The sequence below is a fragment of the Octopus bimaculoides genome, chromosome 2 (assembly GCF_046866305.1).
Source record: "Octopus bimaculoides isolate indiv1 chromosome 2, ASM4686630v1, whole genome shotgun sequence".
NCBI classification, from domain to species: domain Eukaryota; kingdom Metazoa; phylum Mollusca; class Cephalopoda; order Octopoda; family Octopodidae; genus Octopus; species Octopus bimaculoides.
The window spans coordinates 136464115-136489114 of NC_142929.1; the positions used below are offsets into that span (position 1 = coordinate 136464115).

The following is a 25000-nucleotide window of genomic DNA, read 5'->3' on the forward strand; positions in this document are numbered from 1 at the left end:
TCTGATAGCAGCGAAGAGGCGAAAGTGCAAGCTAATGAATATTATATTTCATTTACAAAATACAACAATGAAGAAACTATTCTCTATCTTGTTAAAAGCTACGATAATAATAAACAAAAATATTCCACTTTGTTAGAAACATGCACAGAAAAGGGTTGTTAAGCTAAAAGTGGATTAGCTAATTAATATTTTAACAAGCATTATCAGGTTAATGGAGCTTCTGCAGAAGTTTCAGCAGTTGTAATACGCGTACACTGCACAGGGAAGGTCAAATTTAGAGAACATTGAATTCAAATTAGAGAAGTGGGCTGTATTTTGATTTAAATGATATCTTCTTGTCAACCCTTCTTCGTTGTTGTCCTCTCGTCTATATAAAGCTGTATACTACCTATGTTGTCTTTTTCGTCCTCCATGTAGTCACTCTATTTTCCAGACAAAGAGTGGATTCAATAAGTAGGAAAAAAAAACCCAGTTATAAACCCATTTGCATAGTTAGGGCCATCGTGAGACACTCGATTGTTGAAAAAGAAACTGAGCGCCGAATTCGTCTTTAAAATGACATTTGATTCAAGAGATGCGAAGTCAAAATCCAAAAAGAAGATATAATTGCAGCGATGTATAATAACAATTGCTGGAGTGTAGCAGAAATTTTAGATTCTCAGAATCTTGCATTTCATAATAATAATAAAAATGAAATTATTGTATACAGTGCTCATGTACACTACAACTGCTCAGGTGCACTAATCATTTTGAGGAACTTCAAACAAAAATCCAGGATATTTTCTTTCACTTTTTCGGTTGTTAGTAAATTATGATCCATTAATGAGAGAAGATTTCGAGCATTGAAAAAATGAGTAAACATTAAAATCATATCTTTTTGCTAAAATCCAATACGAGCTTATAAATTTCCTGGCATTTTATGCGTGAAATTATTGTTTGTCAGCAATTCATAGAAATAAATGCTGCAGTGTTTTGTTTGATTCTACTCATGAGCGATTGATCGAACGGGTATCGGTTTCTTTTAAGACAAGAAATGTAAAAGTCAAAAAGTCATTTACTGATTTTATACAAATGATGTAAAAAAAAAAAAAAACTCTTTCACAATTGAAAAATGAAACAAGACAAATCAATAAATACATAATTATTCTTTACTACTCTTGGCACAAGGCCCAAAATTTTTGGGGAGGGAGCCAGTCGATTAGATCGACCCCAGTACGTAACTGGTACTTAATTTATCGACCCCAAAAGGATGAAAGGCAAAGTCGACCTCGGCGGAATTTGAACTCAGAACGTAACGGCAGACGAAATACTGCTAAGCATTTAGCCCGGCGTGCTAAAGTTTCTTATTTCTTTATTGTCCACAAGTGTGTGTGTGGGGGGGGGGGGCAAAAAAGGACAGGCAAACGGTTTAAGTCGATTAAATCGACTCCAGTGCGTAACTGGTACTTAATTTATCGACCCCGAAAGGATGAAAGGCAAAGTCGACCTCGGTTAACGTTTCTCCCAGCTCGCTGCCTTCAATAAGTATATAATTAGAAGTAGATTGTATTCTATTGGATATTTTTTGTTCATAATGCTGTTGTTGTGCTATTGTCATGTCGAGTCAGGCGTTCAAGATAGAATCTCAACAAAAAACTCGTGTTTATAAACTGCGACAAGCATAGTTACCATCCTGCCTGCCAAGAAACAACAGTTATTACTTTTGGTGGATGGGTGAGGTGGGAGGTATTTTTTGTCATTGACCAACTCTATGAATGGGACGAAATGCATCAGGCAAGCAACTTGTTTCTCATGTAGAACACAGGTTTCAGAACCAGGGATTTCACTGTTATTTATTCTACATGTTTGTACGATTATTCTAACAGTGCGACCTTGACTTTGCAAAGTAACGGAATACTGGACGATATAGATATCAAATTGGCATATCAATTACCTAAATACACCTGGTAGGCTACACTGCATTAGTTCCAGGTTTGCAGTTGCAATTTGTGCGGTATTAAACTGTGATTTTAGTTTAGGTTTGTGCAATGCGGTAATTAATTATGTTAATTGTCATAAACGTGTAATGAGTTCGGAAAGCAATCAATCATTACCATTTTCAAGTAGCGGAGCCAAACGTTTCTTTGTCTTCAAGCGTTGAGAAAAGTTGCTACACAACTGCGAAATACTTCCGATTTATCTTGCAATTCTTCTACTTAATAATGGATGCACACGAACATGTGTTAAATACGAGCCTTTTCGAGATTCTTTACGTGGTCTATCGAGATATTAGAAACAGCAGCCATATCGCCCTCATTTTATGCTCTATCTTCATAAAAAAGGAAGAAACATTGGCTAACATCATAAAAGTAGAGATCGATTACAGTTTGAATGCCTTTGATCGTAGGATTACTAGATCAGGGTTGAATTGGAACTGAACAAAAAAAAAACAAAAAGAACAACGAAATACATTTGTGAACATCATCGAAAGATAGAATGTATAACACAGACATACGAACATACACACACGCATATGCATACGTATGTGTGTGTGTGTGTGTGTGTGTGTGTGTGCGTCTGTGTGTAACATTAATGGTCGCACGTTCACACTGTATGTGCGACCGATAATGTTTACATTATTTGAGCTGCTTTTAATTTAAAATTTAACACGTACGTATGTATATATATATATATATATATATGTATATATATATATTTCGTATGTGTGTGTGTGTATGTATGTACCTATCTATCTATTTGTGTGTATGTGTGTGTGAGAGAGAGACTGACAGAGAGAGAGAGACACTCTCAATTATTCTATCCTACTCTTTGTTCTTTATATTCCAACATTTGACGTGGCGGTCTTTCATGTTTTCAGTTTGTGATTTTTCCAATTAACAAACAGAATCGCTTTGAGATCTTCACTCTCCACTAGTAAAATCTCACAATTATTCACGTTTGTTGTCTACATAGTTATTACCGTTATTTATTTATTTACTTATTTATTTATTTATTTATTTATTTATTTATTTACTTTGTCTAGCATGCTTGCACGATGGGGGAATTACTCATTTCGCTGAGTTATCTTCCAACGGCCGAAAGGTTAACTGTTGTCATCATCAAAGCCAAAGACCTAAGAATACTTGGACCAGCAGAAGAATCAGGTTTGTATTTAGATTCTCATATAACTAAAGCAAAAATAGAAACTGAAATATCCTTCCCTCCCTCTCTCTCTCTCTCACAGTATATTGTGTATTTTACCTGAGACCTTCGTAATGAACAGATATCGTTTTTTTTTTGTTTGTTTGTTTGGTAACGGATATTTTATTCTCCTTTCCTTGCTTTTCAATCTTTTTTCTTTCACTCGAAACGTCAGATGTTTTCTTTCCTTCCTTTGGCATTTTCGGCATCAATGTACACCATTTGTTGTTTTTTTTTCTTTTTCGCATTATATATCTACAGCTTTCAGGTACCTGCATTCTCTTGTCTGAAATTGCGCTGTAGATTTTGGTTGCTTCTTTTCTATTGGCCTCAATTTCTACCATACATACATACATACATACACGCATAAATGCACACACACACACAAAATTAATATAAACAGCAGTTGCAACGTTTCACCAAAAAGGAGAATTACAAATGTCACTAAATGTGACTAGGGTGTTAAGATACATCTACATTGCTAGAAGTAAATGCTAAGCCGGAAAGATGTAATGTAAGATAACCAAGTGAATATAGTATTAAACTTTTTGTTGATACTAGCACTCCGTCTGTTTCGACGACAACCGTTCCACTTGATCTGATCAACGGAACAGCCTGCTCGTGATATTAACGTGAAAGCAGCTGAGCGCTCCATTCAGCGTGTCACAAAATGTGACAAGGCTGGCCCTTTAAACTTCAAGTAGTACTCATTTTGTCAGCTGAGTGAAATGGTGTAACATGAAATAAAGTGTCTTGCTCAAGAGCACGACGTGCCGCCAGGAATAGAACTCCGGACCCTACGAACATGAACCGAATATCCTAACCACCAAGCCACGTGCCTTCTCTCTTTTTTGTTGATAGAGTTTGTTGAGACTCGTTGCAGAAGTTTCACTGCGTTTCAATGTCCTTTGTCAGTTCAATTAATGATGGGACGTTGCTTGCGTTAGACTGGTGTTCCATACAGGGTCGGATTAAGGTAATGCGGGATTTGTAGCATGTATTATAAAAAAGACTTCATTTTTAAAAAATTCAAACAATTTACACATAAATCCGGTAAATGTTATATTTGAATAGTTGGTAAGCAACGATTTAAAAATAACATTTCTTAGATTTAGCACAAAAAACTCTGTTGATGATAAGGAAAATGTCTTTTTCACGGTAGACATTCTTCAGCGTTCATTAAAATGAGATTTGTTTTCATCTATGAGGCTTCTTAGATGAAGCCTTCTTTTCAGTTTTGATAATATACATTCTTCATTAACTACGAGAGACAAACAGATGCGCAAAACATTTTCTACACTTGAAAAACATCAAAGCTATACAAGGTCTTGTTTTGTGTCAATATGAGAAAAAAAAAAGTTTTATACTCTTCTGTAATCTACACAATATATGAGGACGCATGACTTAGTGTTTGGGGCAGTGGTTTCCAGCCTAAGGTCCACGAAACCCTGTTGGTCCGCAAAGGTAGTACTGGAGGTCCGTGAACTAAATCCCAAATTTCATATATATATATAAATAAATATATGTATATATATATATATATATATATATATATATATATATATATATATATATATATATATATATATATATATATATATATATATATATATATATATATATATATATTTATATATATATATATATGTGTGTGTGTGTGTATATATATATATATATATATATATGTATGTATATATAAGGATAGGCATATTAAAAGGGGTCCGTGGGGAAACTCATTTAGATAAAAGGGGTGAGAACCACTGTTGCACTAATGATCGAGAGATCGTGGTTTCAAGTCCTAGATCGGATGGTGCGTTGTGTTCATGAGCAAACAGTTCATCCCACGTTGCTCTGCGATCACTTCGACGCTTGACGTGTGGTACACAGTGTACCTGTTCAGACAACGTCGATTTGACGGAAAGATTGAGCTAATGTGCGGCACGAACATTTGATCACTATAAAGAAATCATTTATACCGGTCGTTCGGCAAAAAACTGAACACTCTTACGTCGTCTTCGACGGGAGAGTACATCAAACTACACGAATTCTTCACCGAGACTTCCGGTCCTATGTGATTTGACGGGATTTGACGATCTCTTCAATATCTTCGGGTTTAAATAGCTGCAGCTGATAAAGTAATTCAAATATATCATTCACATTTTGATAACCTTATTGCACACAAGGGGACAAACAAGGACAGACAAACGGATTAAGTCGATTACATCGACCCCAGTGCATAATTGATACTTATTTAATCGACCCCGAAAGGATGAAAGGCTATGTCGACTCAGAACGTAGCGGCAAACGAAATACCGCTAAGCATTTCGCCTGGCGTGCTAACGTTTCTGCCAGCTCGCCGCCTTTTGATAACCTTTCTGGCGTTTTGAATGGACAGAAAGCAAGTTATCAGTATTGCCAAGTAATGTTTGTTTATTAAACATCTGAGAAGGTGTTTGCAATCCAACAAAAGACTTGATTAAAACACTGAAACCACTGAAATCATTGCATTTGCTATTTCGCTGATGTCTGCCTTTAGTTTGTTGTTGATAATCTACATCAGTCTTTCTAAACCTTTTTGATATCAGACCCAGATCCAAAACCTGGATATTTTTAGGGTTGGGGGCACACCAAAAAACGTAAAACGTAAGACAATTAAAGAAAAAATTATATTTATAGAGAGAAGACCGTCGGTTGACAGTCACCCACACTGATAATAGCTTTCTGACATAAAGAAAAGGCCAGAAATTTATGAGGTCAGAAGTTAGTTGATTATGTTAACCCTCAATAGTTGACTGTTATTTTAGTCTATTCTCCCCAGAAGATTGAAATGTAAAGCTGAATTTTGCAGGATTTGAACCCAGAATGTTAAGAAATGGAATAAATGCCACAAGGCATTCTCTCCAGTACTACAGATTCTACCAATACACCACACTAGTAATACGGATGTTTGCGGGCCACATGCAGCTCTGGGAACCGTGGTTGAGAACCACTGATCTACACACTCAACCTGATCCTTGGTTTCTTTATTCAATGTCTGAAAGCTTAGACATCATAGCTTGAATATATATCCAAGCAAAGATTCATAGAGTGCACGAGCTGCGTGTAAATATGGGTCAGTAGAATATAAAACAAATACTGGATGACTGAAAATGCTATAATACGTGATACCTCAATATGATCAGGTGTAGCTCCGTGGTAAGGAGCTTGCTTCCCAGTCTCATAGTTCATAGTTTAGTCCCACTGTGTTGCACCTTGGGCAAGTCTTCTATTATAGCCTCAGGCTGACCAGAGCCTTTTGAGTGGATTTTGTAAACGGGAACTGAAACGAGCCCGTTGTGTGTGTGTGTGTGTGTGTGTGTGTGTGTGTGTGTGTGTGTGTATATATATATATATATATATATATATATATATATATATATATATATATATATATAATATATATATATATGTATGTATGTATGTATGTGTGTATGTATCTGTGTGTGTATGTGTTTGTGTCTATGTTTGTCCCCCACCGCCGCTTGACAACCGGTGCCTGTGTATTTAGGTCCCTGTAACTCGGTGATTCGGCAAAAGAGACCGATAAAATAAGTACCTGGGTTTTTAAAAAAAAAGTAATGGAGCTGATTCATTCTCTAAAGCAGTACCCCATCAGGGGCGCATTCTAGTGACTGATACAAGTAAAAAGAAAGAAAAAAGAATGTAATCCACATAGTCATTCACCTGTTTAAACCATGCTTGGAAACCACTATACTTGCCACTCATTGCCGAAGTTGTTAATTTGATCCCAGCGGATTTATAATATCAACAGCAAAACACAGCATAGCCAAATTCAGTTGATCTACATTATCTACGTTTGGGGTGAAAGCCAATGAAATACAACAATATATTTTTTTCATTTCACAAATAATGTATTCGAGTGTGTTGAATCTAAACAGATTATTCAGTTACTCACATGGTGTTTAAAATTAAACGTTTCATTTCTGCTATATTTTTTTTTCCAGTGTAATTATATGTTCTGCCAGAAAAGAGTGAAACTTGGCCAGTAATTTTAACAAATTCAAGTATTTTCCATATTCTTCTTTATAAAGAGAGAGTTGCATCACTCACAAAATGAAAGGTCTCGTTCTATTAAGATCTTTATACCAATAAGCAAAAACAGGTTTGCAATGACAGTATACATACTCTTTAATATTTTACTCTTTTACATGTTTCAGACATTTGAGTGTGGCCATGCTGGAGCACCGCCTTTAGTCGAGCAAATCGACCCCAGGACTTATTCTTTGTAATCCTAGTACTTATTCTATCAGTCTCTTATGCCGAACCGCTAAGTTACGGGGACGCAAACACACCAGCATCGGTTGTCAAGCGATGTTGCGGGGACAAACACAGACACACAAACACACACATATATATATACATATACATATATACGACGGGCTTCTTTCATTTTCCGTCTACCAAATCCACTCACAAGGCTTTGGTCGGCCCGAGGCTATAGTAGAAGACACTTGCCCAAGGTGCCACGCAGTGGGACTGAACCCGGAACCATATGGTTGGTAAGCAAGCTACTTACCACACAGCCACTCCTGCGCCTAGAAACATAGAAAGATTTTATATTGGTTTCAAATTTTGGCACAAGACTAACAATTTCGGGGAAAGGTTAAATTGATTAGATCGATCCAGTATTTGTTTTATCGACCCCAAACGGATGAAAGGCAAAGTCGACCTCGGCGGATTTTCAACTCGACATAAAGACGGACGAAATGCTGCTAAGTACTTTGCCTGACATGCTAATAGTCGCCGCCTTAAACGTTCTAACATTAACTTATGAATAAGTCGATGAGCTGAGAGAATCGTTAGCGCGCTGTGCGAAATACAACGAATTACCATTCTCCTATGAAGTATGTATATCAGGGATCACGTGAATGTACCACCCTCGTGTGACAGCCTGCCAGATTATCTAAGCTATGGTTTCTATAAAGGCTTTTGGTAAAACGTCGTTGGTTTTTGTATTAAAAAAGAAAACTATTTATTAGACGTCTAAAAATGCTAAACAAGCACTACTAGTTTGTTGGCTGTTAAAGGTTAATGATATTTGGATAGCTGGCAGAATCGTTAGCGCGCCAGGCAAAATACTAAGCGGCATTTCCTCTGTCATTAAGTTCTGAGTTCAAATTCCGCCGACGTCGGTTTTTGCCTTTCATCCATTCGAGGTCGATAAAATAAGTACCAGTTGAATACTGGGGTCAATGTAATTAACTTGACTCCTCCCTCGAAATTGCTGGTCTTGTGCCAAAATTTGAAAGCAATATTAATTCATGAACCGGAATTTAAAGCAATTTTAATTAAAGAAGCTATTTTGATCAGCAATATTTATTCTCGTGTTTATCTTTCCGAATTGAGAAATAGCGCAAGTCTCTAAGCATTTCGCCATTTGAAGGTATTATTAAAGACGCTTCGTCTTTATTTCAAACCAAAACCTATCTATTTTATGGAATTATAATTATTTTTACGGATCCAGTGGGTTATTTAAAGGACTAATGTGCATAGGTTCTATAGAACGTAGGCGGGATATAAGAGCCAGTCACCTTTGGTTTGCTATTTTATAAAATAGATTTGTCTTCTTTTATCACTGATTCATTCCTGAATGATCCAGGATAACATGGTTCGTTTATTGTAAACTGAGTTAATCTGTGGTAACACGAGTCTGCGATTTGTCAAAGGTTCTGCTTGGCCCGTAAAAGCATACATAAGCGACCTTCCACATGCTTTGAAAAACATGCGTTTGGAAACCTATTTTCCTCATATGCTCTATTTTCATTTCTCACTTATCCAGGGGGATTTTTATAACCCAAACATCTGTAATCAATGAGGATAGATATAATATCATAGTGGTATGGCAACAACTTTGGAACTCAAACTTAATTTAGAGTTCTATCAAGTAGCTTAATGATTCACATTGTACAATATAGGATGTGTGCAATTAATCAATATAAGAAATTTATAATTAGTCTAATTACAAATGTAGAGGTCGGAGTCAAAGTTTTAATGAACCGAATCAATCTGTAGCCCTGCTTTTCACAATTATGTAGATCGTAGCAAATTTACTATGGTGCTCCTTGATTAAAAATACATAGAGTTTGTAGCAGAAATTGAGATTGGTTTAATTAATCAAGTAAGGATCGTTAATTTGTCAGTGGAATCACACAGTTAACGCTCTAATATCTATAAAATATTTGGTTCCATGATAAATGTTGGTGAGTTAAGTGTTATCAAGAATGCAGATATTTAATACAGTTTTCTATACAATCAAATAGTTCGTTTTAGATACTGATTACTAGAAATAAATAAATAACTAAATAAATAAACAAATCTATACTTAAAAGTCATATCATCTAGCATATCTGCCATGGATGCCCTCTTGAACGACACTGACATCACGTCATATTTTATCCTCCCTCAAAATATAGGCTTTCTGAGCTATTAAAATATTAGCTTTCTGTGTCTTGTGAAAATAAAGCTAATATTATATATACAAGTAAAACGATGAAGGCAAGCGTGATTAGCTTCTGGAAAATCGTGTTTATGAGGGTAGTTTTCATTTTCCGACCAGAAAAATTAACCGAATAGAAAATGAGAGTGAAACGCTCCGAGAGTGTAGCATTTATTTTAAAGGAAAAAAAACCTCTTCTTGGCACTAATTTTTAACGGCTTGGTAATAAAATATAAAAAATAGATCTTATAGTTTACTTAAAAGTTTGTTGTTTTAAAACTCCGTTTATTTAATAGTAAAGATTTTCAGAAAGTATATTTCGGCTTTATCATGTCTTAATCTGGAACTGAAATGTATGAAACGAGAAATAAAACTGTTACGGTATAGAGTGGGTTCAATGAAATCCAAAAAATGTAACGTTACCCTTTTCCTATTACATTAGCACTTATTATCTTTATGTTTCTAAACTGATGCGAATATCTTGAACGTTTCTCTCTGAGCCATTATTTTGATATGGATGACCAGAGGATTATATACATCAATTTCTTTATTGCTCACAAGGGGCTAAATATAGAGAGGACAAACAAGGACAGAAAAAGGGATTAAGTCGATTACATCGACCCCAGTGCGTAACTGGTACTTATTTAGTTGACCCCGAAGGGATGAAAAGCGAGATCGACCTCGGCGGAATTTGAACTCAGAACGTAGCGGCAGACGAAATACAGCTAAGCATTTCGCCCGGCGTGCTAACTATTCTACCTACTCACCGCCTTATATATATATACATATCAATGTATAGTTACAGCCAAAGCCGATTAATTAAATAAAAAAATACCTTACAGTCAAAGTCACGGGTTTGATCTCATTGCGTGATATCTTGAGTAATGGGTAGATGAAACTGTGAAAGCTTCCTGGCTGAATGTTCCTTGTATTTAGAAGGACCGACCTTGTCGCAGACAGAAGTACTCTAAATCGGCGTGAAGGGTGACGCTAAGGATAAAAGAAAATTGGAACACCCAGTTTATAATCCTTTCTAAGTTTTGCACACGGCCATTAATTTTGGGAAAAGGAGGGGAGTCGATTACATCGATCTCAGTTTTTCCCAAATGGTACTTATTTTATCGACCACAAAAGAATGAAATGCAAAGCCATCTTCAACGGCACTTGAATATAAAGAACCGGGAAAAAATGCCACTAAGTACTTTTTCCGATGCGCTACTGATTCGGTTGGCTCGCTGCCCTCACCCAAATTATAGGATAAAGACCCCCTTCAGTCACAAATAACGATGAGATTGTATCTTGGAAGTTCCCTTTCGAGGCACAAGTCCAGGGAAAGTTTGTGGAAGATTAACAGTCTCCAGTACATACCAGCCTCCCCTCTTCACGCTACCAATGTTGTCCAAAGGAAAGGCAAAGTCTGATACAGCTTGGCACCAGTGACGTCGCAACTCATTTCTACAACTGAGTGAACTGGAGCAACGAGAAATAAGCGTCTTGCTCAAGAACACAACAAACACACAACTTACGACCTTACGATTGTAAGCCCGATGCCCTAACCGCCGAGTCACGTGTCTTCACTGATCCAGATTATGTTGCATTAAACGTGTAGCTTTGTTGATTAAACAAATGGATCATCCCTCGTCGAAACCTTCTGGAGATCCAATTAATACAGAAAACAGTTTGGAAAATTATCTTCATAGAGTGAGGGTGACTTCCATGGTATGGATTTGCAGAAAATATATCTCGGCTTCATCATCTCTTAATCTGGAACAAAACTGTGAAACGAGAAATAAAATTGTTACAGCTTAGTGAGTGGGCTTCATGAAATCTAGTTATCTGTATCAAAGTAATGGCCCAGAATGAAATGTTCAAAATATTCGCTTTGTTTAGAAACAGAAAGATAATGTAACTCAATGCAAAGCTGCCAAAAATATTTATTTAATATTTTGTCTTTAACGAACATTAAGAATAACAGTTTCATATATTCGCGTTAGTCGTAAAATATAATATCTAAAGACAACTTTACGATGAAAGTATTTATTATTTCTGTATCTTACAATACATCGCAACGCTTCTAAAAAAAAAAGCTTTGTTTACTTTCATCGTAAAGTTGAATTTAACGTTAGCGTCTTGTGAAGCTAAATTTATAAGTTCTAAAACTGCAGAAGAATTCGTTGCTGGGCAGTTTAGTTTAATGGTAAAACACTTGACGCGTTATCACAGAGATGTGAGTTTGAGTCTCATGGTTAACCAGTAACGTATTTTTCTGCAATATATGGATAATTTATCCTGATCACGCTAGTTATAGCATTATCACGCGTTTGCGAAATAAATTTATTTCAATATCTGAAGATGTTTTATTCGAGAGAAATTGTTTTCCATTTTGTCTTTGTTTCTTTTTACTGCAGACCCCTTTGTTAGAATATCATTAATTGTTGATGGCAAGAAAATTAAAAGAAAGAAATCGTCAGTACAGAGAAGTACATCGTCGCCAGTTTGGAACGAAGCGTTAACTTTCAATGTTCCGGCCGAGATTTTACCAAAAGTGGCCCTTGAGTGTTGTGTGTGGGATCATGATATTATAGGCCACGGTGAACTAATTGGAAAGTGTACACTAGGACCGGAGAGGCAAGGAAACGAACGCAAACATTGGATGGAACTGCTTAGCTGTCACAGAACATCCACAGCCATGTGGCATAGCTTACACAAATGACTATTGACAGGTCCAGAGAAACTTATTTCCTTTCTTTTTCTCTATATTGCAAAGAACATTTCTATAAATATTTGTTGTGTTTATAATTATTTTTCACTGTCAGTTTTCTATGATAATTATTTGCTTGAAAAGAAAAAAAAATCATTAATGTAGCCAAAAATTGAGATTCTCAACTAAAAACAAAACCAAAAAAAAACGGGAGACTGAGTGATTCACAGAGCGTGCGAGAGAGAGAGAGAGAGAGAGAGAGAGAGAGAGAGAGAGAGAGAGAGAGAGAGAGAAAGAAAGAGAGAGAGAGAGAGAGAGAGAGAGAGAGAGAGAGAGAGAGAGAGAGGAGTGTGTGTAGAAAAAAGAAGATAATACTGAAGGAGAGAAATGCTAAACAAAACAAAATGTCTGGATGAATTGCAAAGATTTATTAAGTGCAATTTACTCCAAAATATATTAAATCTGTACATAATCATTTTGCTTTACTTCGCCACCTATAATACATATATATACATATATATACATATATATATATATAAACATTGTCTAATATTTTGCTTGATATTGCTGTCAATAATATATTTTACCAAACTGTTTAAAACCAAAATTGCTTTACTGTTTTTTAAAAAATTATTACTGTTACAAAATTTGGATCCTAAAAGAAACAAAATTAATGAATAATCAAATAAATTCTTACTTTTAGCTAAATTTATTAGACTAATGATTAGCAGAAAATATATATAATTTTACTTTTAAGAAAAACAACATTATGGAAAAAAAATAATAAAGCAGTTATAAGATTTCTTTAAGCCAAATGTTGTGCTGATACATAAATTAAACATTAAGGAGAATAGAGCAAGAGAGTTGATTGAGAATCGAAGCAGGAAAACGCTGGTTTCTCATTTGATATCTCTACGTTTACGACTATAATAACGCTTACTTGTAAGCTTAGCTATGCAGTTGAAAAAGTATTCATTTGAATCCTTATGTATGCCTTTGTTTGTGTTGTTTTGCTGTTCTTATTACGCTGAGCACTGAAACTTTTCAAATATTAGTTTATTCATTAATGTGGTGCGCTGGCAGAAACATTAGCACGCCGGGCAAAATGCTTTGTGGCATTTCGTCTGTCTTTACGTTCTGAGTTCAAATTCCGTCGAGGTCGACTTTGCCTTTCATCCTTTCGTGGTTGATAAATTAAGTACCAGTCGAGCACTGGGGTCGATGTAATCGACTTACCTTCTCCCCCCAAATTGCTAACCCTGCGCCAAAATTTGAAATCAATATTAATTTATTCATATCTACAAAAAAAAAATAATAATAATCACAATGAAAAAGGAAATGAAAAAGAAATAAAGAGCAAAATTTGGCTGATTTTGTTTGATTGAATGATCTGGCAGTCGCCATTTTCAGTGTTAGAATAATGAGGCAGTATTTGAAACCAATACTTCACGTAACAACTTCAAATGGCAGACTCAAAACATGAATATACACGAAAATACGCATTCAAAAGGATTCAAAAAGGACTTTCAAACTGAGTGGATAGGAATAAGTGTTGAAAATAGAGGTGAATAAATATTATTATAGGTATTATATTATAACAGAAAATAAGTAATGTGATCAAGGAGAAAAGTAGCTTGTCATTTGTAACAACATTCACGTTGATATTATATATCTGCTTTCAAAACAAAATTTAAGATTTAATAACCCCTTCAGTTCTATCTTACTGAGTCACAAGAAAGAAAGAAAGTAAGGAATTCAAATTTAAACACAAAACTCTCTTTAAAATTACATGAAAGGAAAAAAAGATATGAAGGATATTTGAGAGATGTTTAAAAGAAAAAAAGAAATATATGATTTACACGAGCTGTGATATAAGAAAAAGAATCAGGTATGAAATAAAAATGTTAAAACTATGACAATTGTAATGTAGACATAAATATATTAGCAGAATATTTTGATTAAAAATATCAAAATATTGGAATAAAATCAGCTCGTTTCTTTCGTTTCATATATATATATATATATATATATATATATATATATATATATATATATACATACATACATATATACATATATGTATATATGTATATATATATATATATCACTTTTTAAAGTTATCTCTACAGATTTTCTATAGAAATTAGAGCCAGTACTGCTGAAAGTTGCAACGTATTGTTTACGTAGATGTATTCGTATGCAAAACGTCATAACATTTGCTGCTGGTTCTAATCTTTAGAGATAACTTTAAAAAGTGATTGAATCGCACTGCTAACACAGTTAGGACACAGTATTAGCTTATGAACCTTTAATATACTTGGTAGTATATTATGGTTGCATAACGAAATAGCGTCCCTTCCAGCAATATATATATATATATATATATATAGCATGACAGAAACGTGCTGAATACAAGCTGACACACACATAATGTATATATGTATGTAAATATATATATACACACATACACGCAAATACTTGCGTATAATATTATTTCATATCCTTGCTTAATGTTATCGCGGGAAAGATGCGTCAGAGAAGATAGGCAGCTGTATCAAATACTTCCCGAGCTCTAGGTTAGGTCACTAACATCGGAGCTGCATCACAAAACAGGGAATATATACCTGCGGTAGATTAACGCAGGTATGTACTGATTAGCGCTCTATCCAAAGGAATGGAACAAGTTTGTTTCATATTCACTCAATGCTGTACAGTTTTTGCGAATGTTAATCGTTAATCTTATGTTATTAATATAATTTGTGAATATATTTTAATATGCTGGAACTGAATTATATATATATATATATATATATATATATATATATATATATATATATATATATATAACAGTGTTTTACTTTTGTTGTAAGAAAAGAAGAAAAGAAAGAGACTTTGTAATTGGTTGACACACCATGTTCTACATGTTTTATATTCAAATCTTTGGGTTAGTATTAATTAAAATTTATTAATGACCTACTACTTCACTTTTGCCGTTAATGCCCGTTGGAAGGACATGGAAGTCCCCCAAACTGCATTTCTCTTGTGTGCAGACAAAAGAAAACAAAACTGACCTTAATGAGAAGAAGTAGGTTGGCCGAAATGGTGAGTCACCAACTTAACTATTTCTTTTGCATGCAGTTGGCGTCACTGTAAATTAATCTCTAAACTAAATTTATTTTTTTACGTCAACTGATATATGCAATTTTGTAATTTACTTAGTCATTCTCCTGTCCCTGTTTCGGCAAGTATGGTGAAATATATGTTTGTACGTTTTGCAGATAAGGTCTTAATAAGTGGAAACACACTCAGAATTGTCTCCCGTACTTGTGGAAATAATTTTAAAAAATATTAGTCATAGACTTTTTTTGTTTCTTTCTCCAGTACACAATTATTTAAAATGTTTAATGTTTAATATATTAATATATGATAACTTCACTGTTGTTTTCATGCAGATGGTGTCCATGCGTTATTCACTTATAACGACAATTAGTTGCGTTCTGAATTTAAATACTGCCAGAGTCGACTATTTACCATTTCTTTCTTTTACAGGTATTAAAATAAAACCAAATAGCAATCAATCTGTCAATATAATCGATTATTCTACCAAACGTTACAAAAATCGTTATCGTCTTTTCTGCCGTTTTGACTAGAATTATTGATTTGAGTTGGATTGTTTTTATCACTGAGAATGTAATTATAATTCTCTTAACTTTCTTGGCTTACTACGTCATATATTCTAACACCCACTTTACTATTATGTATGCCGAAGGTGTCCCTTGGGTGCCTTCCTCATCATTCTTTGAATTTATTACCTCACTCAGTATTCATTCACAAAAACCTATATTATTCCTATCATTCTAAGCGCTTGAAATTACAGTCAAACCAGGTTTTGTAAATGAGTTTTAATAAGTGCGAAACATGCTTGAAGTTGTCATCGCATTGCTAAATGTTAGGCACTCCACCAATTGCATACCATATTTAATTACTTTCAATCAATTACAATTTCAGTGTTGCCTCCCCTTGAAGTAATCATTTAAATACTGACTATTGTTGTCAAAGAGGGTAGATTTTTCGTTAATTAAAATCTTTTGACATTATAGCGATTTTGCTAGCGAGCATTTCACTATCACAAAATTTTGCTTTGTCGCTTCTCAAAAAAGTTTAAAAAAAAAAAAAAAAAAAAAAAGAAGTAAAAGACGGGAATCAATATCGATATTGATTGTAAAGAATGAAGAATATATCACGCTGATCTAATCATACCTTTGCTGTAACTTACCATTTTAATCTAATATATTGTATCACGATCATCACAAACAACCGGCCTTAATAATAGACGAGGAATGCTATAGCAAAAAAAAAAAAATAAGCAGTAATTAATTTAGTTCTATTGATCATATAGCTGTGTTGTAAATGATCACGATAATGATATATGTATGTATATATGTGTGTGTTTTTGTATGTGTGTGTGTGTGTGTGTGCGTGTGTGTGTGTGTGTGTGTGTGTGTGTACATCATTTAATAAATCGGAAATGCAAGGTGTCTTTTCATTATTAAAAATGTAAGCGTCTATGTTAATAATTGGATCTTAGCAAATAGACACACACACACACAAATACACACACACAAACACACACACACACACACACACACACACACACACACACTCTGTCTGTCTCTCTCTCTCACACACACACACATGAAGAAAGTTGCCGAAATGTTTGTGGTTTCCAGCCGACAGACTATTCCGCAGTGCAAACTGTATAAATGAATAAATAAATAAATAAATAATAATAATAATAATAATAATAATAATAATAATAATAATAATGTTGATTTCTGTTATTTGCCAAAAGGGTATCAGATGAGGGGGACATTACAGTCCGTGTTAGGGGTTTATATGAAAGATAAGGAGAAGAAAGGAAAAAGACGATGAAATGAGATAAAAATGTACATCGTATACACAGTTTATGAACACATGAATGATGCAATACTCCTGATACAGTGGAATATTTAACTGTGACCACTCAAGGAACCTTACAGATCTACGATTCTTCTGACCACCACGGGCGGCAATCCATAGTCCATCTGATGTTCTTCAATCAGCAGGCACGTGTTTAGAGTGGATCCATTCTCGCTAACAATTTTTGCCGTGTCACCCACCTTTTGACAGATTCACTGATCGAACGCATTTCCTTCTTCCTCCTCATTTTCCCTTCCAAGTGGGATTTCAAAAGTCGATGGAGACTTGACCGAAGAGGAAAGTGTCTACTCTCAATCCTCTTAGCCTCTACAACCACACAACGTCACTCGCGATAACCTTAGACAGAGGAACTGTGCCTACCCTGCTTTGTTAACGGTGGGTGGAGGGGCAATCTCACGATGGACTCGGTGTAGAGTTGGACAGAAGTTCTTCCTAATTTTAGCATAAGGGCAGGAATTTTGAAGAGAGGAGTAAGTTGACTACATCGATTCCAGTATTCAATTGGTACTTATTTTACCGACCACGAAAGGATAAAAAGCAATGCTGACTTCGGCTGCATTTGAACTCAGCATGCAAAGACCCAGAAGAAATCCTGCAAAGCATTTTTGCACGACTAATGATTCTACAAACTCATTAATAATAATCAGTGAGGAGCGTGTATTTTAGTGCTTGCGATGTTAAACCGTAATTTTGTTCTTTCGATTCTCGAAACAGGTGGTGCGTTGTGTCCTTGAGCAAGGCACTTCATTTTACCTTACTTCAGTTCAGTTGATTGAAAATAAGAAGGAGCAGTAGCTGAGAGCTGACCCTACAATGGACTGGAGTCCTCTTTAGACGGATTCTTATATTCTGTCGGTCGCTTAAGGTCTTCGGAAACCGGGATAAGATCCGCTTCAAGAGGGACTTTAATTCGAGGCTAAATAATCAGGTCTGGTGATTTGCTATGTAGCCACGAGTAATTTCATTTCTCTATCACTTATGATCCGTTACCAATGACAAAGCTTAGCTAAGATTTCGCTCGGAAGAAACGGTAGTAAAATCACCATTCTAGTTAACATTGTTCCTTTGTGTGGTTATGGTTGATTAGTCTACATTACTCCGAAGGGAGTATAGAGCCGGTTTCCAGGTATATATTCCTACCTGGACGGGACACCGGTCCGTCGCAGGATTACTACTCATTTTTACCATTATTCCATTATGTAGCGAATATAAACTCTGAGTCGACATTACTTTCCATATTTTATCAAGAAAATCAAAAAATTTTTAATGGTGCTGTCGATAGGACCTGTCTCCTGCATAGCTATTGACATTGCGTCTATGTAAGAAAAATGGTGATTACGAGGAACTATATGCAGTGAATAGGCAGAAGATATAATTGAACAAACTGAATGTGCTATGCACAGACTCATACACACATACTAATAGGCACACACGTGCGTGCACGCGCGCACACACACACTGATGCACATGTAAAACATGTGGCCACTATATTTGCAAACACGTTACATACACCGAGTACACCAACATTATATCTGTGCTCTTTCGCTTACACAAACACAAATGCACGCGCGCACTGAAACACACACACACAGGCACACACACACACACATCCACACATCCACACGCATAGTGTGTGTGGGCAGTATCTGTTTCGACTTTGCCTCTATTCCCTACGGTGTCAATTAGATTGTATAACAGTTATACACACTTAATTAGGTCTATTGCAATTTTTTTTTGGCATATTTCACTTCAACAGATATTAACCTTCTTACTAAGGAAATACATTTAATGGTCTTCATGATGGTGATGACAATAAAGGGATGGAGGCGGAGAATATCTAACAATTGAAGAAAGAAGGGGCCGCGGTGGTGAAAATGTTGACTAACTTATGAAAAAAGATATATATAATATAGTTTCACATTGGTACATATATATTTGTGGGTTTATATATAATATATATGTATGTGTGTGTGTATATATATATATATATATATATATATATATAGGGAGAATTCATAAAAAAGAAAAGAAAAGATGAAGACAATAAACAGATGTATTAGTATAACGCTCGGGAATTAAAAACGTCTTTAACGTTTCGAGCCTACGTTCTTCCACGGAAAGGAACACAGAAAGAAACAAGGAAACAAAAAGAAGAATGTGTACTGGCTAGTGATCTATCATGGCGAATGCCGGACAGAAGGGTCACACAGGAGAGCTAGGAAGAAGGGGAGATAATAAAGCGGTGGTGATCCCAAAACGAAGGTGCGCGTGCGTGTGTATAAGAGAGTTCGTATGTGCGTGTGGAAGAGGGCTGGTGATCTTGACGTGTGTGTATGTGTAGGTGTGAAAACGTGGGGCTGGGAATTGGTCAGTGCTGGTGTGTGCGTGATGTATGTAAATACATATATATACACACACGCACATATATCTGTATGTATGTGTATGTGTATATATGTATGTATGTATGGGTGGATGGATATAAACATAGACAGTTATATACATTTATGTGGGTATAAAATCGACAGTAAAGGATTAAATCAACCCCAGTGATCAGCTGGTATTTATTTTAAATATTTAAAACAACCACGAACAAAGCAACAAAAAATGATAAAAATTTGTAATCAAAGAATGAGGCCATGAATTTTGAGAAGTGGTTAGTCGACAATATTTGACTGGTCCTTTATTTTATCGACCACGAAAGGATAAAAGGTAAAACTGACCCCGGCGGGATTTGAACTTAGAATACAAAAAGAACCGGGAAGAATGTTGCTAAGCATTTTGTCCGGTGCTGTAACGTATCTATTAATTCGTTGCCTTAATAATGATAATAATAGGAAGAAGACCTATTATTATTATTATTATTATTATTATTATTATTATTATTATTATTATTATTATTACTATTATTATTATTGTTCAGTAGTTTTATTTTTATAACATGATTTCACTTCACTACCGAGCGCAGCTCTGTGTGCCTTGGGTATGTGCTGTGGTTTGCTGTGATGCTCTTATTTTTACTGTATTAAAAGTGTTTTGCGTAGGACGTGTGCAGTGCCCAGTAGTGCAATTTTCTGTATGTTATATATATATTTGTAAGTCCTGGTGTTTTTGTTATGTATTTGTCTGAATATTTTTTTATTATACCTAAGGCACCTACTATGATAGGAATTGTTTCTGTTTTTAGATTCCACATTCGAGTTACCTCTATTTCCAGGCCTTTGTATTATTATTATTATTATTATTATTATCATCATCATCATCATCATCATGATGATCATCATCATCATCATAATCATCACTATTATTATTATTATTATTGTTATCAACGCGAAGATGATGATAATAATGATTATTGCAATGATGATGATTCGCTTAAGATAGGAAAAGAAGAGATAATCTCAATCAAATATGTCTTCTTCGTTAAATATTTTGCTGCAATTCAAGCTATTTTAATTGTGATAATGAATGATAATTATTACTAATAAATAGTTAGAAACGGATAACAAAATGGTTCTGGGAAAAAGGATTGTTGTAGTACTCTAGAGTAGAATCACTTATATCACTTGGAATAAAACGAATCGAAACTAATCGATTATATTATCGTTTCAGATGATTGGTTGTCAGGATTTAAAAAAAAACTGCAATTGTTTTTCAAAATTATTTGAAATATTTTAAAATTATTACTGTTGTATTTCGGGATAGTATTTTTTTTTTGACCAAATAAACACACACACTATATATTCGTTTTTCATTCGTTTATTACTGTTTTTATTTTAACTCCTGTCCATTATCCGGAAATCTTTCGTCACACACCTGTGACCTCTTCAGCGACACTTTCCGCCTTCATGTATTCTCTTGCCTGCTCTGCTTAGTCCATTCTGCTCTTCTATGATCATGCAAGAACAGAATGGACTAAGGGGAGCAGGAGTACAAGAGGTCAAAGGTGTGTGACGAAAGATTTCCGGATAATGGGTGTGAGTTATAAGAACAGTAATAAACGAATGAAAAACGAATATATAGTGTGTGTGTTTATTTGGTCAAAAAAAAAAAAAGAAGGATTATCCTGGACTACAACAATATCTGTTTCAACACGCGGTTTCACATTTGCAACGCAAATTTGAAATTGTCATTATTATTATTATTATCATTATTATTATTGTTGTTGTTGTTGTTGTTGGTGTTGTTATTTTGTGATGAAAACTCTCTGTTTATTTTGCTGGGTATGATGGAAAGTGTCAGCTGTTCACAGCCAGTAGACTAAGGTGACACTTGTTTACTGGTCATGCTTCAAGAACTCTGTGAAGAATTATTATTTTCTCTCTATCACTGGTTTTGTTGGAGCTCCTGGAGTTTTGCATGCATAGCAGGCTTACTACCTGCAGCCATGCTATCCGTTCTTTTCAGCTATCTAATGCTTTCCTGATTATTCTGGCCGTGCCAAGGAGGCAAATCTTTTGTAATAGTTCTATTGGGCACTCTATTCCAATTTCCTTTATATTCCTCCTGATGCCTTCTGATACTGTTCCCAAGGACCCAACATTAATTGGCACTATCTTCGCCTTCTTCATTTTCCCTAGCTGGGCAATTTCGTACTTAAGAGGGTTGTATCTATCTATATTTTCGTCTTCCTTCTTAACTATTCGTGGATCTAAGGGGCATGCAACGTGAACGTTCGGTCTAGTTTGTTCCAGTAGATTCTGTGAGCGCGGACAGCAGCCTGCTGTCAGAGGTCTCATAGGTTCTCTTTCCTCATATTATAAACTTTGATTCTTTCTTTGGTAATTATCGTGGAAAATATTCAACACCCAAGTACCAATCTCAAAATCCTAGCTGTCCCCAGCAGAGCAAGCTTTTGGGTTTGCTCTGCTCTCATATTAATTCCGATTTCATAGATATATTTCTCTATTATTATTATTATTATTATTATTATTATTATTATTATTATTATTATTATTATTATTATTATTGAGTGAGAGAGCAGTGCATGCCATCAAATTGACACTGGGACAAAATATACGAAGCCCAATATACTCATCATGACTACCCGTCTGATAAGGGTATACCAGGCACATGCATCACAACCATATGTGCACGACATGGTGATCTCGTATCAAGATAAACAGCGCATGACCTTGCAGGTAGTAGGGTCCTCTTAGAATTTTCTTCAGGTCGAGTAGCCCATTCTGCTCTAAAGCTCTTCTTCTTCTTCTTCTTATTATTATTATTATAACTACTACTACTACTACTACTACTACTACTACTACTACTACTACTACTACTACTACTACTACTACTACTACTACTACTACTACTACTACTATTATGGTGGTGAGCTGGCAAAACTGTTAAGGCGCTGGGACAAATTGTTTCGCAGTATTTCTTCCAACTCATTACGTTCTGAGTTCAAATTTCGTCGAGGTCCACTTCGCATTTTATTCTTTGGAATGGCAGTGGTGGTGGTGGGAGGGGGAGAGCTAAAATAAAGTATCAGTCGAGCACTTGGGTTAATTTAATCCAATAACTATCAAGCTGATAAGTCCTAACACCTCACCTCCCCACAAAATTATTATTGAAATTGTTTGGCCAACCCTCTATTAATCAGAAGACGAAATAGAGTTTGCATCCATATAATTCTTATTTTCTTACCATGGTGTTGGGCATGTTTGAAGTTTAAACATATCTTAATTTTGCTAATCATAGCAATCATCCGTCTTCTTTCTCGCGTTTCACAATTCCCTACCTCTGATTTTGGAAGCGTGCTGATTTAATCAACTCAACTCTACCAGACACTGACCTAGAATGGCCATAATTCGTTGACTGAAACTAGTAAAATAGGGGAAAGTGGTTATGTTATGGAGCTTGCATTGAATCCAAGAATCTTTATTTCCTGCACTGTTCCATTGTATCTACTTTCTATACCATCAACAAGATTTTGATGCCATTTCTCGATTATCCCTGCTCTTTTGAAGACAGTTCAAAAGTTAAATGTTAATTGAATCATAGTTCGCTATCCCAAAGAAATGCTTAGAGAGTAACTCGGGGACAAAAGGGTTAGAGAGAAATAAAGAGAAAATGGCTGAAGTCACAAATGATTGTCATTGAAAACTGACTGCTTGTAATTGCTTTGTTAGTCTGAATTTTTCGGTTCTAAAATCTAGCATTTCCGCATTGTACAAGACTTAGGTGTTATTTTTTCGATGATTTCTGCTGCTAGAAAGACAGACAAAAGTTAGATGACAATTAAATAACAGTTCAGTATACCAAAGAAATGCTTAGAGATTCACCCAGCGACAAAAGGATTTAGAGAAAATAAAGAAAAAGAATAAAAGCAGAAATGATAAAAGATCGTCAGTGAAATCTTAGTAATTGCTTTGATAGTCTTAAATTTCCGGTTTAAAAGAGCTAACGTTTTCTCATCCGGCCGGGAAATGTTTTGTTTCATAATGAATCCCATCAACAGCAGCTATTTTCTGTATACCTCCAAATATACACTGTTGTACATACAACTGGAACACGGAGGCGCATCTCGTGTTGGTACAATAGAAACTTATCTGAAGCTGTTGAAAACACAACAACAACAACAGCAATAATAATAATAATAATAATAATAATAATAATAATAATAATAATAATAATAATAATAATAATAATACTCGAATGTGGAATCTAAAAACAGAAACAATTCCTATCATAGTAGGTGCCTTAGGTATAATAAAAAAATATTCAGACAAATACATAACAAAAACACCAGGACTTACAAATATATATAACATACAGAAAATTGCACTACTGGGTACTGCACACATTCTACGCAAAACACTTTCAATACAGTAAACATAAGAGCACCACAGCAAACCACAGCACATTCCCAAGGCGCACAGAGCTGCGCTCGGTAGTGAAGTGAAAGCACGTTATAAAAATAAAACTACTGAACAATAATAATAATAATAACAATAATAATAATAATAACAATAATAATAATAATAATAACAATAATAATAATAATAATAATAATCCTTTCTACTGTAGGCACAAGGCCTGAAATTTTGGGTGAGGGGATAAGTCGAATACATCGGCCCAATGCGTAACTGGTGCTTCTTTAATCGACCCCTAAAGGATGAAAGAAGGCGCAATGGTCCAGTGGTTAGGGAATCGGACTCGCGGTCGGAGGATCACGGTTTCGATTTCCAGACCAGGCGTTGTGTGTGTTTATTGAGCGAAAACACCTAAAGCACTACGAGGCTCCGGCAGGGGATGGTGGCGAACCCTGCTGTACTCTTTCGCCCCAACTTTCTCTCACTCTTTCTTCCTGTTTCTTGAGTAACGCTGCGATGGACTGGCGTCCCGTCCAGCTGGGGGGAACACATATGCCATAGAAACCGGGAAACCGGGCCCATGAGCCTGGATAGGCTTTAAAAGGGCGAGAAAACGAAAACGAAAGTATGAAAGATAAATTCTGCGGAATTAGAACTCAGAATGTAAAGACGGACGAAATGCTGCTAAGCATTTTGCTCGGCATTTTGCTAACGATTCTGTCGGCTCATCGCCTTAATAATAATAATAATAATAATAATAATAATAATAATAATAATAATAATAATAATGACAACAATGATAATTGTGTGAATTTTTAGCACAATGCC

The 25000-nt window shown here is 35.3% G+C and overlaps 1 protein-coding gene across 8 annotated transcripts in view; it reads left to right on the plus strand.

Moving 5' to 3' along the window:
- The window catches only part of LOC106873483 (synaptotagmin-6), a 287484-nt gene that overhangs the window by 203150 nt on the left and 59334 nt on the right, over positions 1-25000 (plus strand). For 6 of the 8 annotated variants that reach the window (XM_014920868.3, XM_052965623.2, XM_014920867.3 and 3 more), the window contains 2 exons: positions 3023-3143; positions 12085-19390. In XM_014920868.3, the coding sequence (XP_014776354.1) occupies positions 3023-3143; positions 12085-12389 (426 nt within the window). In that variant the 3' untranslated portion in view covers positions 12390-19390. Of the gene's footprint in view, positions 1-3022; positions 3144-12084; positions 19391-25000 lie in introns of those variants that run through there. The other 2 variants (XR_016240757.1, XR_016240758.1) reach the window with 2 other exon arrangements.